The sequence below is a fragment of the Cucurbita pepo genome, chromosome LG14, assembly GCF_002806865.2.
Source record: "Cucurbita pepo subsp. pepo cultivar mu-cu-16 chromosome LG14, ASM280686v2, whole genome shotgun sequence".
NCBI lineage: Eukaryota > Viridiplantae > Streptophyta > Magnoliopsida > Cucurbitales > Cucurbitaceae > Cucurbita > Cucurbita pepo.
Genome location: NC_036651.1, coordinates 3,341,381 through 3,354,992, shown reverse-complemented (window position 1 = coordinate 3,354,992; position 13,612 = coordinate 3,341,381). Strand labels below are relative to the sequence as shown.

General features: G+C 35.1%; 3 protein-coding genes and 1 long non-coding RNA gene across 8 annotated transcripts in view; 3 read left to right on the top strand and 1 right to left on the bottom strand.

The window, feature by feature from the left end:
* LOC111810667 (monoacylglycerol lipase ABHD6-like) overlaps positions 1–11,002 on the top strand; it is a 25,586-nt gene extending 14,584 nt beyond the window's left edge. Inside the window, exons 2-7 of the mRNA XM_023697413.1 lie at positions 2,932–2,939; positions 8,085–8,326; positions 8,398–8,808; positions 10,510–10,599; positions 10,685–10,752; positions 10,841–11,002. Coding sequence (XP_023553181.1) covers positions 8,087–8,326; positions 8,398–8,808; positions 10,510–10,599; positions 10,685–10,752; positions 10,841–10,976 — 945 coding nt within the window. The 5' untranslated portion in view covers positions 2,932–2,939; positions 8,085–8,086 and the 3' untranslated portion in view covers positions 10,977–11,002. The remainder of the gene's footprint in view (positions 1–2,931; positions 2,940–8,084; positions 8,327–8,397; positions 8,809–10,509; positions 10,600–10,684; positions 10,753–10,840) is intronic.
* Positions 928–4,376, top strand: LOC111810666 (maf-like protein DDB_G0281937). Its single transcript, XM_023697412.1, has 9 exons — positions 928–1,058; positions 1,372–1,443; positions 1,520–1,594; positions 2,275–2,361; positions 2,682–2,751; positions 2,848–2,939; positions 3,044–3,085; positions 3,180–3,260; positions 4,080–4,376. Exons 1-9 carry the CDS (start codon positions 1,032–1,034, stop codon positions 4,149–4,151), a joined length of 618 nt encoding a protein of 205 aa, XP_023553180.1. The 5' UTR covers positions 928–1,031; the 3' UTR covers positions 4,152–4,376.
* Positions 4,605–6,408, top strand: LOC111810407 (maf-like protein CCA_00314). Its single transcript, XM_023697114.1, has 6 exons — positions 4,605–4,613; positions 4,717–4,786; positions 4,883–4,974; positions 5,079–5,120; positions 5,215–5,295; positions 6,115–6,408. Exons 1-6 carry the CDS (start codon positions 4,605–4,607, stop codon positions 6,184–6,186), a joined length of 366 nt encoding a protein of 121 aa, XP_023552882.1. The 3' UTR covers positions 6,187–6,408.
* LOC111810668 lies at positions 10,648–13,612 on the bottom strand. Of its 5 annotated transcripts, none has more exons than XR_002817428.1 (4): positions 13,441–13,612; positions 12,877–13,356; positions 10,876–11,073; positions 10,648–10,744 (listed from the first exon to the last, which is right to left on the bottom strand). It is a non-coding gene; the product is annotated as an uncharacterized LOC111810668 (long non-coding RNA). The 5 variants fall into 5 exon arrangements; XR_002817425.1 differs by lacking the exon at positions 10,648–10,744 and having other exon boundaries at positions 11,010–11,073; positions 12,877–13,020; positions 13,307–13,356; XR_002817427.1 differs by lacking the exon at positions 10,648–10,744 and having other exon boundaries at positions 10,875–10,949.

Genomic DNA, 13,612 nt, shown 5'->3' with positions numbered 1-13,612 from the left:
TTTTTTTTGTTCAATCTAACAATTGTATGTTTATGATAATAATATTCCTTGCTTTTTGCTTTTTGTTTCGTGTTTATTATTTTATTTTCTTTGTGATTCGTATGGATCGGTAAGTTATTTTTTCTATTTTAGAGTTTGACCTTAACTTGTTAAGTTCTGTCATAGTCCAAATTTATATAATAGTCCGATACAAATGTCAAATATTCTTAATATTTATAATAATCTTAAAAGTAAGGTAGGGTTGTCTCCAGCTGTGAACCCTATTTTTGGGTTGGTCAGTAACCTCAACAAAAAAAAGTTTCAAATCGCTAACTGAACCGAATTTTTTATTTTAAATTTTTTTAACTTGAACTACCAAAAAAAATCTAATACAACCCGACCCTTATAGTTTGGGTTGGATAGTCCAAATCGTTCAAGTCATCGAGTCTTATGAATATAACTAATGACAACTTACTCATTAGAAAATATAAATACGTAAATAAGAGACTAATTATCAATCTAACAAGTCCTTGGATCCCTTCTTACTTTAACCTATATGGTCAGTCAATTTTCTTTACGTGGGACTGAAATGAAAGGCTAAATTAATAAAAAAAAAACTCTTAAACATTCGATAATATTCTAAAACTTTAAGAAAAAAAAAATCTAAAAAATACTCTCATTCGTTAGTTTTGTTTCTAAAATACTCTTCAACTTTTAACCGGGTTTCAAAAATACCCTTTAATTAAAACAATTCATTAATACTCTTCAACTATTTTTAAAAGGTTTAAAAACACCATCTTCTTGGTAAAAAAAAAACTCAGTAAATTTTAAAATTAAGGTTAACACAGTTAAAACAAATTTTTACCATCTCCACTCTTCCTAGNAAAAAAAAAAAAAAAAAAAAAAAAAAAAAAAAAAAAAAAAAAAAAAAAAATACAAACAAACAAAACAAGAGGCAGTTCGCTCCAGTTTTCGTGGATTGGTTTTCTCTAGAGATTTCAGGCTCGAAATCTTATCTGCCGCAATTCCAGGAAGCTTGAGATTGCAGAGAAATGGCCGCAGCCAAATCTCCATTTCAGGTTAGCTTTATTACCTTACCATTTGCTTGTCTTTCGCAATTTAAGAACGAACCTCCGTTTGAAATTTCCCGCTACAAGATTGTGTGTTCACTATTGTTTCTACACTAATAAAAGATTTATAGACTATTCCGTCGGCGTTGTTCGCTTAGGCTTAATCAAATGATTGTTACTTTTGCGAAGTAGGTTGCCGCAATTTGAACCTGCTTTCGTGTTCATCATTTGTATTTGTTGTTTCTTTTGCTGTATTTTGAGGTCGGTTGTGGTGAAATTTGTTTCGATCTCAATTTCTGCATTTTTTGTTATTTTTGGGCAGATAATATTAGGTTCTTCGTCCATGGCTCGCCGGCGTATTCTGTCGGAGATGGGATACGAGTTCACTATAATGGTGAATTTTCTTATTAGGGATTCCTCTTCCTCCTTGTTTAGTTGTTGGAAGATTGACTTGACTTATTCTATGTTAGACGGCAGACATTGATGAGAAAGCGATTAGGAAGGAAAGGCCTGAAGAACTGGTGGTGGCTCTGGCTGAGGCAAAGGTGTGGCTTATTTACTTTCCTAGTGTAAATTTGGGAACCATTTGGCTTTGCTCTAATATCTAGCCATTTCATCTTTTGCATTGTACTTGGAAGTAAAGTAACAACTTCAATCTGGTTTGTAATTCAAGTGAATGTTGAAAAGTTAATAGTTCATGCAGCTTTTCAATGTGGTTGAGCCAAGCAAGCCTGATTTGTAAGGGGTAGTTAGTAACTAGAAACTAAACAGGCTAACCTGTTCTACGACATTTCAGCTCTCAATTCCTTCATCAAAGTTACTCAACTTGATCCTCTGAATCTTAAGGAATTCTCAATTTGAAGGAAAAGGGACCGTAGATAGGAATTCGACACTTACCCTCAATCTGAGCCCGAAATTGATTTCCTTTAGAAGCACAATTACTTTTAATTACTTCCATGACACTATGAAATTAACTGAAAGTTCTTCGCGGGACTTTCATCTGTTGTGAATTTTTGGTCCTTGAAGCTATGGTTATATAGTAACCATATCAATTGCAGAATAAGGCTCTTTTTTTTGAAGGACTTTGTTAATGAGATGCTCAATTGGAACCCTTGTAACTTTGGAAGAGAGGGGTTACTTATGGAGTATATGTTCTTATCTTTTAGTCTTTCACAAGGTCAAAAGAAGGGCTTCTATCTGATGGTTTTCACTTGATTTCTCTTAGGCAGATGCAATTATGTCAAGAATTCTAGCCACTGGTGCTCAACTGGACAATGATGCACCTGCAACACTGTTACTCACTGCAGACACAGTATGCTTTAACTCCCTCTTCCTGTTCAGTATTTGCATAAACTCGCATAATATTAGAGTTATTAGAGTGAGTTTAGATAACTTTGCCGATTAAGTGTTCATTCTTTCAAATACTTTTAGAATTCTCAGAAATCACTTATAATTATGTAAGAACATTTTGAAAAGCTTCAAAGAGTTGTACCAAATCCATCCTAGGTAACAAACAAGTTACTAATTTCAGTTGTGCAAGGGATATGTATCCATTCGTGATGCACTTTCTTTTTTATTTTTATTTTTATGAAGTTTCTTAAGTCTTAGTTATTGCATTTGATTTATTTTGAGGTGGTGGTCTATGAAGGAACGATTAGAGAGAAACCATCTAACAAGGAGGAAGCTCGAAAATTTATCAAAGGTCAATTGTCTTCCAGATTTCAAACATTTATTTCTTCTTCTTGTAGAACGATGTGAAAATTGAAGCATGTCTAATGATCAACTTAACGACCTGCAGGCTATTCTGGTAGTCATGCATCTGTTGTGGGTTCTGTACTCATAACCAACCTCAAGACAGGAACAAGAAAAGGGGGATGGGAAGAGGCAGAGGTATACTAACCTTCAACTCACATTTTATCCTTCCTTAACCGAGGGACAGCGTTTACATGGTTCGAGGTCAAGTTGAATAACGTTGGGCTAATTTTCTGCTGAAGGTTTATTTCTATGACATACCAGAGGAGATTATAGATAGCCTGGTAAACGTGGGAATATTGCCTATTTAGATCTTTTCCAAAGTTATGCTTTTCATTTACATTGTTTTCAAGTCTTATTGATGGTAAATTGCATCAGATTGAAGAGGACGTTACATTCAAAGTAGCTGGAGGTCTGATGTTGGAACATCCACTGACTTGGCCGTTAGTTGAGGCAGTGGTTAGTAATATATCTCTACTGATATGCTTTTGCAGACATCTGAACATTGTGTTTTGTTGTCTGTAATCTATATAAAGAATGAGTACAGATTGACTCATGGACCTGAAAGGGTTTCATAACTCTAGATTTGTGTAATGAATGATAATAAATTCATATCCTAGGATGAACGAACCCACGTGTCGAAACATTAACTTAGCTTTTCATATCGTATTATGCATGTTCAGTTTGGGGAGTCGAACATCTCATCAAGGTTCTAAAACATTTACTCAAGACAATGCATTACAAAAGAAAATTAGCCTGCCTGACCTCTTTCCGCTTTCCTTTCTGGACTTCCCTTCAAGGTTTTAAAACGCATATGTTAGGGAGAGGTTTCCACATACTTATAAGGAATGCTTTGTTCCCCTCTCCAACCGATGTGGGATCTCACCGTTTTTATTTTAATGTACATCCTTCACTTATTTCCATCAACAAATCGACTGAACTGGCTTGCTTGGGACCGAGTCATTTGTTTATTTTTCCTTTGGAAGTTATATTTAGGAAAATACAAATATGCCTGGGAACTGGATGTTTTGTTATTCCCCTTTATATTTACCATTTGTTCGCTATATCTAATCTAATTCTGATCTGGAAGTTCAAACGGATGTGGTCTTTGTGAAACATTTTCTATTAAGAGATGTCACATTCTCCTCACTTCAGTTCCAACTAACATCCTTTGATTTCACTGTAAAGTGAATGATGATCCTAACACTTTAGGCCTTGATTTAACCTTGTGTAGGCATATCTATCTATCAGAACCTGAAACATTTTAGTGTATAACAGGTAGGTTCAACTGACACAGTGATGGGACTTCCCAAAGCTCTTACGGAGAAACTCATGAATGATGCTTTATAGCTCGCTGAGGTAACAAAAAAGAACTTTTAACTTTTGTTACTTCATGTTACCACGGAAAATTAGGTTTGAGATTCTTATTCTTGTTGGCTGCTCATCTTGGACATAGATGTTATAATCCTTCAACTATTTTGATGTTCACAATTACTCATCTTTTACATCGATAAATATGATGACGATTTGTAATTTTGTTTCACGAAAAGGAAAAGACCGTACTTTTTGAAAGAAGGGGTAAGCTAAACTCTTATGAATTATGACAAGAGAACATAAATTTGAACTTTCAAGAAAAGGGTTCGGGATATGTATGTTCCATTTTTATGGATCTCAATTGATTCCTTGTTACTGTTCAGAAGATAAAGTAATAGGTAGGGATGATAGAATTCGAACCCGTGACATTTTGTACCCAAAACAAACGCGCTACCAAGCTGCGCTACATCGTGCCATAACTATGAAGCTATGCTCATGGTTTAAAGTTATATCACTTCTTTCTCCGTACGTAGTTTCATGTACTAGTTATTTGTNTATGAAGTTTCTTAAGTCTTAGTTATTGCATTTGATTTATTTTGAGGTGGTGGTCTATGAAGGAACGATTAGAGAGAAACCATCTAACAAGGAGGAAGCTCGAAAATTTATCAAAGGTCAATTGTCTTCCAGATTTCAAACATTTATTTCTTCTTCTTGTAGAACGATGTGAAAATTGAAGCATGTCTAATGATCAACTTAACGACCTGCAGGCTATTCTGGTAGTCATGCATCTGTTGTGGGTTCTGTACTCATAACCAACCTCAAGACAGGAACAAGAAAAGGGGGATGGGAAGAGGCAGAGGTATACTAACCTTCAACTCACATTTTATCCTTCCTTAACCGAGGGACAGCGTTTACATGGTTCGAGGTCAAGTTGAATAACGTTGGGCTAATTTTCTGCTGAAGGTTTATTTCTATGACATACCAGAGGAGATTATAGATAGCCTGGTAAACGTGGGAATATTGCCTATTTAGATCTTTTCCAAAGTTATGCTTTTCATTTACATTGTTTTCAAGTCTTATTGATGGTAAATTGCATCAGATTGAAGAGGACGTTACATTCAAAGTAGCTGGAGGTCTGATGTTGGAACATCCACTGACTTGGCCGTTAGTTGAGGCAGTGGTTAGTAATATATCTCTACTGATATGCTTTTGCAGACATCTGAACATTGTGTTTTGTTGTCTGTAATCTATATAAAGAATGAGTACAGATTGACTCATGGACCTGAAAGGGTTTCATAACTCTAGATTTGTGTAATGAATGATAATAAATTCATATCCTAGGATGAACGAACCCACGTGTCGAAACATTAACTTAGCTTTTCATATCGTATTATGCATGTTCAGTTTGGGGAGTCGAACATCTCATCAAGGTTCTAAAACATTTACTCAAGACAATGCATTACAAAAGAAAATTAGCCTGCCTGACCTCTTTCCGCTTTCCTTTCTGGACTTCCCTTCAAGGTTTTAAAACGCATATGTTAGGGAGAGGTTTCCACATACTTATAAGGAATGCTTTGTTCCCCTCTCCAACCGATGTGGGATCTCACCGTTTTTATTTTAATGTACATCCTTCACTTATTTCCATCAACAAATCGACTGAACTGGCTTGCTTGGGACCGAGTCATTTGTTTATTTTTCCTTTGGAAGTTATATTTAGGAAAATACAAATATGCCTGGGAACTGGATGTTTTGTTATTCCCCTTTATATTTACCATTTGTTCGCTATATCTAATCTAATTCTGATCTGGAAGTTCAAACGGATGTGGTCTTTGTGAAACATTTTCTATTAAGAGATGTCACATTCTCCTCACTTCAGTTCCAACTAACATCCTTTGATTTCACTGTAAAGTGAATGATGATCCTAACACTTTAGGCCTTGATTTAACCTTGTGTAGGCATATCTATCTATCAGAACCTGAAACATTTTAGTGTATAACAGGTAGGTTCAACTGACACAGTGATGGGACTTCCCAAAGCTCTTACGGAGAAACTCATGAATGATGCTTTATAGCTCGCTGAGGTAACAAAAAAGAACTTTTAACTTTTGTTACTTCATGTTACCACGGAAAATTAGGTTTGAGATTCTTATTCTTGTTGGCTGCTCATCTTGGACATAGATGTTATAATCCTTCAACTATTTTGATGTTCACAATTACTCATCTTTTACATCGATAAATATGATGACGATTTGTAATTTTGTTTCACGAAAAGGAAAAGACCGTACTTTTTGAAAGAAGGGGTAAGCTAAACTCTTATGAATTATGACAAGAGAACATAAATTTGAACTTTCAAGAAAAGGGTTCGGGATATGTATGTTCCATTTTTATGGATCTCAATTGATTTTTTTTTTTTTTTTTCTTCTGACTTCTTTCTTATATGATTAAATTCAATGACTTCTTTCTGGTAGGATTATTATTGTGATTTTAAATGTAATTGTATCAAAATTTTAACAAGAACGACATTACAAAGATTCAAACATATGATGTTTTGTCGTATGGTGAATCCAAAGAGATACCAACTTGAGAGAACATATTGAGAATCCCAAATTGGAAAGGTGGCGAAGTTTCACAATCGTTATAAAATATATAGTTACTCTCATTACCAATTGGTTTTGAGATGAGGAACCCCGTCTTTAGATAATACTTGGTAAGACGTTTTTTTTTTCCTCCTTTTCTCTTTTTTGCTTGCAAGTAAAAAAGACCATATTTCCAACCTCTACAATATCATGATAAACCAAATCGAGGAGTTGAAGAGAGGCAGCAAAAGCATGTCGCCATATGTATGGGCATGAGAGGTCGAGTTTGTTGAAAGAACAAAATGAGAACAATTATCTCTTATGGTCCAACTCTTTGAGTAAAATTAATCAAAAATAAAATTATGAGAGCTTATACTCAATAAACAATATCATATGACTGTGAAATATCTCGAGAGTTATTGTCCTTCACATTAGCTAATCCTTGGTATTGTTTATAAAGTATGGTAGTTGGTTAACCTTTGATATTGATCGAAAAAGTCCCCCGTCGATAATGAGTTCACCAAATCAAAAAAACACGAATGAGGTACTCTCGTAGTATCTACTCCCCATATTCAAATAATTTTTTTTTGTTGTTGAACTTCATGTCCTCCAAATAAACATTGACATGGCTAAAAATCAATGAGAGCAATATCCTATTCATATTACANTTTTTTTTTTTTTTTTTGGTAAGGGTGTTCAAATGACTCAAGAATCTAACCAACTTGGACTACCTAATTCAGACCATCCAGGTTGGGTTAGATAAATTTTAGAAAAATTGAAAATTTAAGTCAGTACATGGTTTACAATCCAATCCTACCATACTTTTAAGTTTATTATAAAGATTTACAACATTACACGTTTGTAATCGGTATTAATAATGCGTTATGACTAGTGAATGTTTGATATTTGAACTTTTTAATATTTTAGTTATCTAATAAATATAACTCTTTAAAAATAATTTAACTGATAACCCAATCAAAAAATAGAGACTACTATTAGATTGAGTTATTCAAGTTGTTAGACGAACACGACTCTCCACAATGGTATGATATTGACTCCTTTGAACATAAGCTCTCATGGCTTTGCTTTGAGGGCATCATACCAATCGAGATAGTATTCCTTGATTATAAACCCATGATCATTCCCTAAATTAGCGGAAGTAGGACTTTCATCATCCAACACAGGTCACTAATTCAACCGACCCAAAATTTAAAACTTTAGATTGGAATCCGTAATATATAATTCCTTATACAAAGGCCACAGAAGAGTCAATATATATTTGCTTACCTATAAGGGGCGTTGGAATCGCCCACCAAACTAAACCAACCAACCAATCAACTTAAATTTAAGCCCCTCGCCTTCAATCCTCCAACCTTATTCCAGAATTCAACTAGCCATGGTGAACTTGGTTGCAGCCCAACGCCCACTGCTACACGCCCTAATGAAGATGGCCGGCGTAGTACCTTACTCCGTCGACATCGAGCCCGGCACCACCATGAACTTCTGGGTCCCCGTCGAGACTCTCTCCAAACCCAAAAAAACCCAACCGCCCAAACCGCCGCAAAAACCGACCAAGCCGGTTGTCGTTCTGGTTCACGGTTTTGCCGCAGAAGGAATCGTCACTTGGCAGTTCCAGGTATCGAATCCTCCCTAAACCCAACACCTTATTAATTAATCGAAATTTAATAACACCGATACTCTGTTTAGGTGGGTGCCCTTTCTAAGCGATACTCTGTTTACGTCCCCGACCTCCTCTTTTTCGGCGACTCCATCACCGATAAATCGGACCGGTCACCGACGTTTCAGGCCGAGTGTTTGGCGGCTGGGCTGAGAAAGCTTGGGGTCGATAAATGTACGGTGGTTGGGTTCAGTTACGGCGGGATGGTAGCGTTTAAACTGGCGGAGCTCTGGCCTGAGCTCGTGGAGGCTATGGTGGTTTCCGGTTCGATTCTGGCTATGACGGATTCGATCAGCGGCGAGACGCTGCAGAGATTAGGGTTTGGGTCGTCGTCTGAGCTGCTACTTCCGACGTCGGTGAAGGGCCTGAAAGCGCTCCTCTCCGTCGCCGCCCATAAAAAGCTATGGTTTCCTGATCGTCTCCATAAAGACTTTCTTCAGGTCCGTACAAATATATATATATTTATTTATATATATTTATTTATTTTCTTTATTAGTTATTTATTTATTTTGTAACTTTTCGAGTTATAATTAATTGAACAAAATTCTTAACTTTAATAAAAAAAAATGTCAGAAATTTTTAAAAATTAATTAAACTATTAGATATAAATTTAGATTTTTTTTTATAATAAAGTTCTAACTTTTTATTTTAATTTTATTTTTTTGTCATTTATTGATTGAAAAAAGAATAATAAAATTCAAAACTAAATTATAATTTTGAAAATTCATAAATATAAACTTTAAAGTTATAGAGCTAAAATTTTAATTTAACAAAATAATAATAATAATAATAATGGTATTTTTTATGTTCTATAATTTATATTAAATTTATTTTAAAACACTCAAATGATTTTTCTCCCGTTTTTTTAAATGTGTTAAAATATTATTTCAAAATTATATAAAAATATATACTAAACTTTGAAAAAGGTATCAATTTTTTACTCTAAATTAAACTTCTTTATTAATATCATATTAAATATATATTTTATAATTTAATTAAGATACATGAAAAATCTTTTGTCAATAAATCTTTAATAAAAAAATCTACAACAATGTAAATGTTAAGCCTCGTTCAAATTTAAAATAAAATTACAATTTTTTTAAATAAAAATTGTTCTAATAAAATTTAAAATGAATTATTTGAAATTAATATACATTTTGTCATGTTTTAAAAAATTGATTTTTGTTTCCATATTTTATTTATAAGTTATTATTATTATTTTTTTGAAGGTTGGAACCCCAACAAATTGAAAATGAAGAAAAAAAAAGAAAAAACAATTGTATTTATTGACCAACTATCTAACCTACTTCTAACCTAATTAATTTGAAATTCATAGCCATATTTATAAATTAATATATTGAAAGGATAATTTATAAAAGAGGGACCTACTTACATGATGACCTAACTTTACCTAATTGAGTGTTATTTTCTTCATAATTTTATGAGGGGAAAAATAATAATAATCATATAATAAGTTAGAGNTTTTTTTTTTTTTTTTTTTTTTTTTTTTTTTTTTTTTTTTTTTTTTTTTTGTTAAAAAAAAATGTCACCCATGTTAAGTGAGTGAGCTCTGGAGTGTTCTTGGCTCGACTTATTTTAATTATTACCAATATTTCAAAACTCCATTAATAAAATAGAGATGTATTAGAATGTTAAAAAAAAAAAAAAAAAAATCAAGCTTAGAATAATGGGTTGATGACCACCGATATAATTTTTCAGAATAGTTTTGAAACATTAAGGATAATATTGTAACTTTTGAAAGACTAGAGTATTTTTTAAACGACGAAGATTGAGAGAATTTGTTGTAATTTAACCAAACAAAAACGAAAGAATCGAGAGATAAAGACATCTAGTAACTCCATCTTATACTTTTATCGGATACTTTTAAACTAGAAGTTTATAGATGGTAATTGTTTAAGTATTTTAGGAGATACCAATTAAATTTTTTAACTTTTCTTTTCGGAACCATCCAAAAATAGAGGATTGAGCTGGATTGTGAAATTTTTCGGGTTAGGTTGTTACCAATCCAACCAACCCAAACTTTTGGGTTGGTCCAAAAAAATTCCTCAACCCAATCTAACCCGATCTTGTATACCCCTAAACCCAGCTAACAAATTAGCTTTATATTTGAACAATTGCAGGTGATGTTCAATAACAGGAAGGACAGGGCAGAGCTGCTTGAAGGCTTAGTTATGAGTAACAAAGACAGCACTGTGCCTAAGTTCCCTCAGGCACTCTCTTCTTCCCATCTTCACTCCCCACTTTAATTCTTTCACTTGGAAGACTGCTTATGATTCTTCATCCATCTCTTTGCAGAAGATACATCTTTTATGGGGCCTAAATGATCAGATTTTCAACGTCGAGCTTGCCCGAAAACTACAAGAGTACGTATCATTTCATTCCATTAAAAGTTAACTAAGGATTCATTTGAAATGGAATCCTAAGTTCTGTTTTGAATCATGCTAAATGTAGGGACCTCGGCGACAATGCAACGTTTCAAAGCATACCGAAGTCGGGTCACTTGGTTCACTTGGAACGACCTTGCGTCTACAATAGGTGTCTCAAGCAATTCCTTGCTACCCTGCATTCAAATGCCCAAGACAAATGACATGCCAAATTGCTTCCTTTCTATTCTTTTTTTATTCAACGTGTGGAGTTGGAGGGTCGAAGCCTCCGACCTCCTTGTCGAGGGTAAATGCTTAAACCTGTAATGTTCAAACTGGTACAATGGTACTCATTTCTATTATTAATCAANTTTTTTTTTTTTTTTTTTTTTTTGTTGCATAATCAATGATGTTTTTCCAAAAGAAAGATGTATCCACGGTTGACCACATTACTCAACCCCTGCCTTTGAGCCATCCACCGGAGATTAATTCTGAAAGGCCGTCTTCAACTACATCTTGGAAGACACCAAGCTACGTCTAGGCGTTTTAGGATAAAAATCCAAGCTTTGTAAGTGAATAAATAGTGGAGAAATAAGTGGCTGCTAGTTTCTTCGCTCCTTTTTGCACATCAAACAAATATTTGTTGATAAAACACAGTTGGGATGTAACAGTCCAAGGCCACCGCTAGCAAATATTGTCCTCTTCGGGTTTTTCCTTTAAGGCTTCTCCTCAAAGTTTTTAAAACGCGTCTACTCCGGAGAGGTTTCTACACCCTTATAAAGAATGTTTTGTTCTCCTCTTGATCACACATTGGTTGGAGAGGGAAACAAAATAGGGATCGAGAGGAGAACAAAACATTCTTTATATGGGTTTGGAAACCTCTCTCTAACAGACACGTTTTAAAAACTATGAAGGAAAGCCCAAAGAGGACAATATATACTAGCGGTGGACTCGAGCTGTCACATGAAATTTGTCCATTGAACCCTGTCCGTGGTGTTGAGACTACAATGAGCCAACTAACAAACAAAAAAAAAGTACCTTCTTGGGGCTGTGTTCCTTCCAAATCCATTTAGTTTGGGAAGAATCTAGCTATGAAGGGCCCTTGTGATCATATTTGCTTCTAATAATGCTTTTCCATAGAGCAGTTCCTTTTTATGTGTAATGCCAAAGCCACTGAAATAGCAGCATTTTTCTTTCCAACGTTGCCGATGCTGAGACATCCCAAGAACAAAGGAGCAATGACTTTTGCCAAATTCACTAGGTAGCTACCCCCTTCATTATTTGCTCCTTCTCATAGAAAATTTCTAATGGTTTTGTCTCGGTTTTTGCTGGCCTAGCTCGCAACACGAAACATGGAGAGGTAATAAATAGGGGTGCTTGTGAGTACTGCATTTACTAAGCTAAATCTTTCCCCACATCAATTGGAGAAGAGAATGAGTGCCAGCGAAGACGTTGGGCCCCGAAAAAGGGTGGATTATGAGGTCCCACATCGATTAGAGAGGAGAACAAGTGTCAGCGAGGACACTGGCCCCAAAGGGGGTGGATTGTGAGATCTTACATCAATTAGGGAGGAGAACGAAGTATTCTTTATAAGGGTGTAGAAACCTCTCTCTACCAGACGCGCTTTAAAAACTTTGAGGGGAAGCCCAAAAAAGAAAGCCTAAAGAGGAAAATATCTACTAGTGATAGGCTTAGGATCGTTACATTTCTAGCTTAATATGTTCATATTTGCAAAACAAGACAGTATCATCTGTAGAAATTTTGACCCTCTCCACCTATTTCAAAGCCTTCGATAATGCATTTTTCTTTACAAACCTCCACAATGCTGCAGAAAACATTAGTTATAGAAGCGAACAAGAAAGGGGAGAGGGGTTCGTCTTGGCTAACGAGTCTAAACTCCCCCATTTTAGTTGCACTTGACTTCTCAGGGATAAAAGAGATATAAGTTTCATTAGTCTTCTAGTTTCCCCCATTTTAGCTTTTCCATAAACGAAAAACCAGCCCACTCAATTGGATGGTGCTCTTTCCACATCTCTCTATAATTGTATTGAACTCAAGATGATCTAAGCAATTATATTGGAATAATAGGCAATAATCCGACTTGCTCATAATCAAAATTTGTACCTGTGCTAATCATCTGAATGCATCAATGAATCACTTGTTCTGCCTCTTCCGGACTGGCTTGAGCAGTATGACACGCCTGCAAAAGAAATCAAAGAGTTCTACCAAATGGTTTCGCCGCATCTCCCATCTGGTAACATTCATCCACTACAACAAATACACACAATAACATATAATGGAAGAATCTTCAGTAATGTCGCAAATCATTGAATCTGATTAATCATCAAGTAACTATGATTCCTCTGAAAAACATGCGATTCGTAATGGATTCATTCATCCGTCGAACCTCCCAAAGCTTCAGGCAATGCAACAATCAACCTAACCTAGCTTATAATTCTTGAAAACAAATGCAACAAAATCAAAAATCCAAGAACTCAACTCTTCAAAAATAAACTTAAGATCGCGAGTGTAATCTAGTACGAAACATACACACCTGATATAGATGCTATCAACCGTCGCTTTGAACTCAACATTTACATATTCCTGCAGAAGAAAAAAAAAAAAAAAAGCTCAAATCTACTGATCAACGATCCAGTCAAAATAAATGTGAATTATAGCTTCCAGCACCTGAGTTGCTTCCCAAATGGCGTAGCCGTGATACCAATAACCATGGTAACTCGAGCAGGATGATAGTCGGCGAGAATCGTTGGCTATCGCACCCAAATGTCACGTATTGATGTCCTGTAGCCGAGGCGGGATAGCTCGCTCCTTCCGGAACTCGATTCTTCGACTTGTCGGC

Excerpts from the sequence above, each read along its gene's own strand:
- LOC111810666 (XM_023697412.1), top strand. The coding sequence starts at position 1,032 with ATGGCCGCAGCCAAATCTCCATTTCAG. Across the intron at positions 2,940-3,043 it reads GGGGATGGGAAGAGGCAGAG|GTTTATTTCTATGACATACC; the intron begins GTATACTAACCT and ends TTTCTGCTGAAG. Across the intron at positions 3,261-4,079 it reads GGCCGTTAGTTGAGGCAGTG|GTAGGTTCAACTGACACAGT; the intron begins GTTAGTAATATA and ends AGTGTATAACAG.
- LOC111810407 (XM_023697114.1), top strand. Across the intron at positions 4,787-4,882 it reads AGCTCGAAAATTTATCAAAG|GCTATTCTGGTAGTCATGCA; the intron begins GTCAATTGTCTT and ends AACGACCTGCAG. Across the intron at positions 5,121-5,214 it reads AGGAGATTATAGATAGCCTG|ATTGAAGAGGACGTTACATT; the intron begins GTAAACGTGGGA and ends AAATTGCATCAG.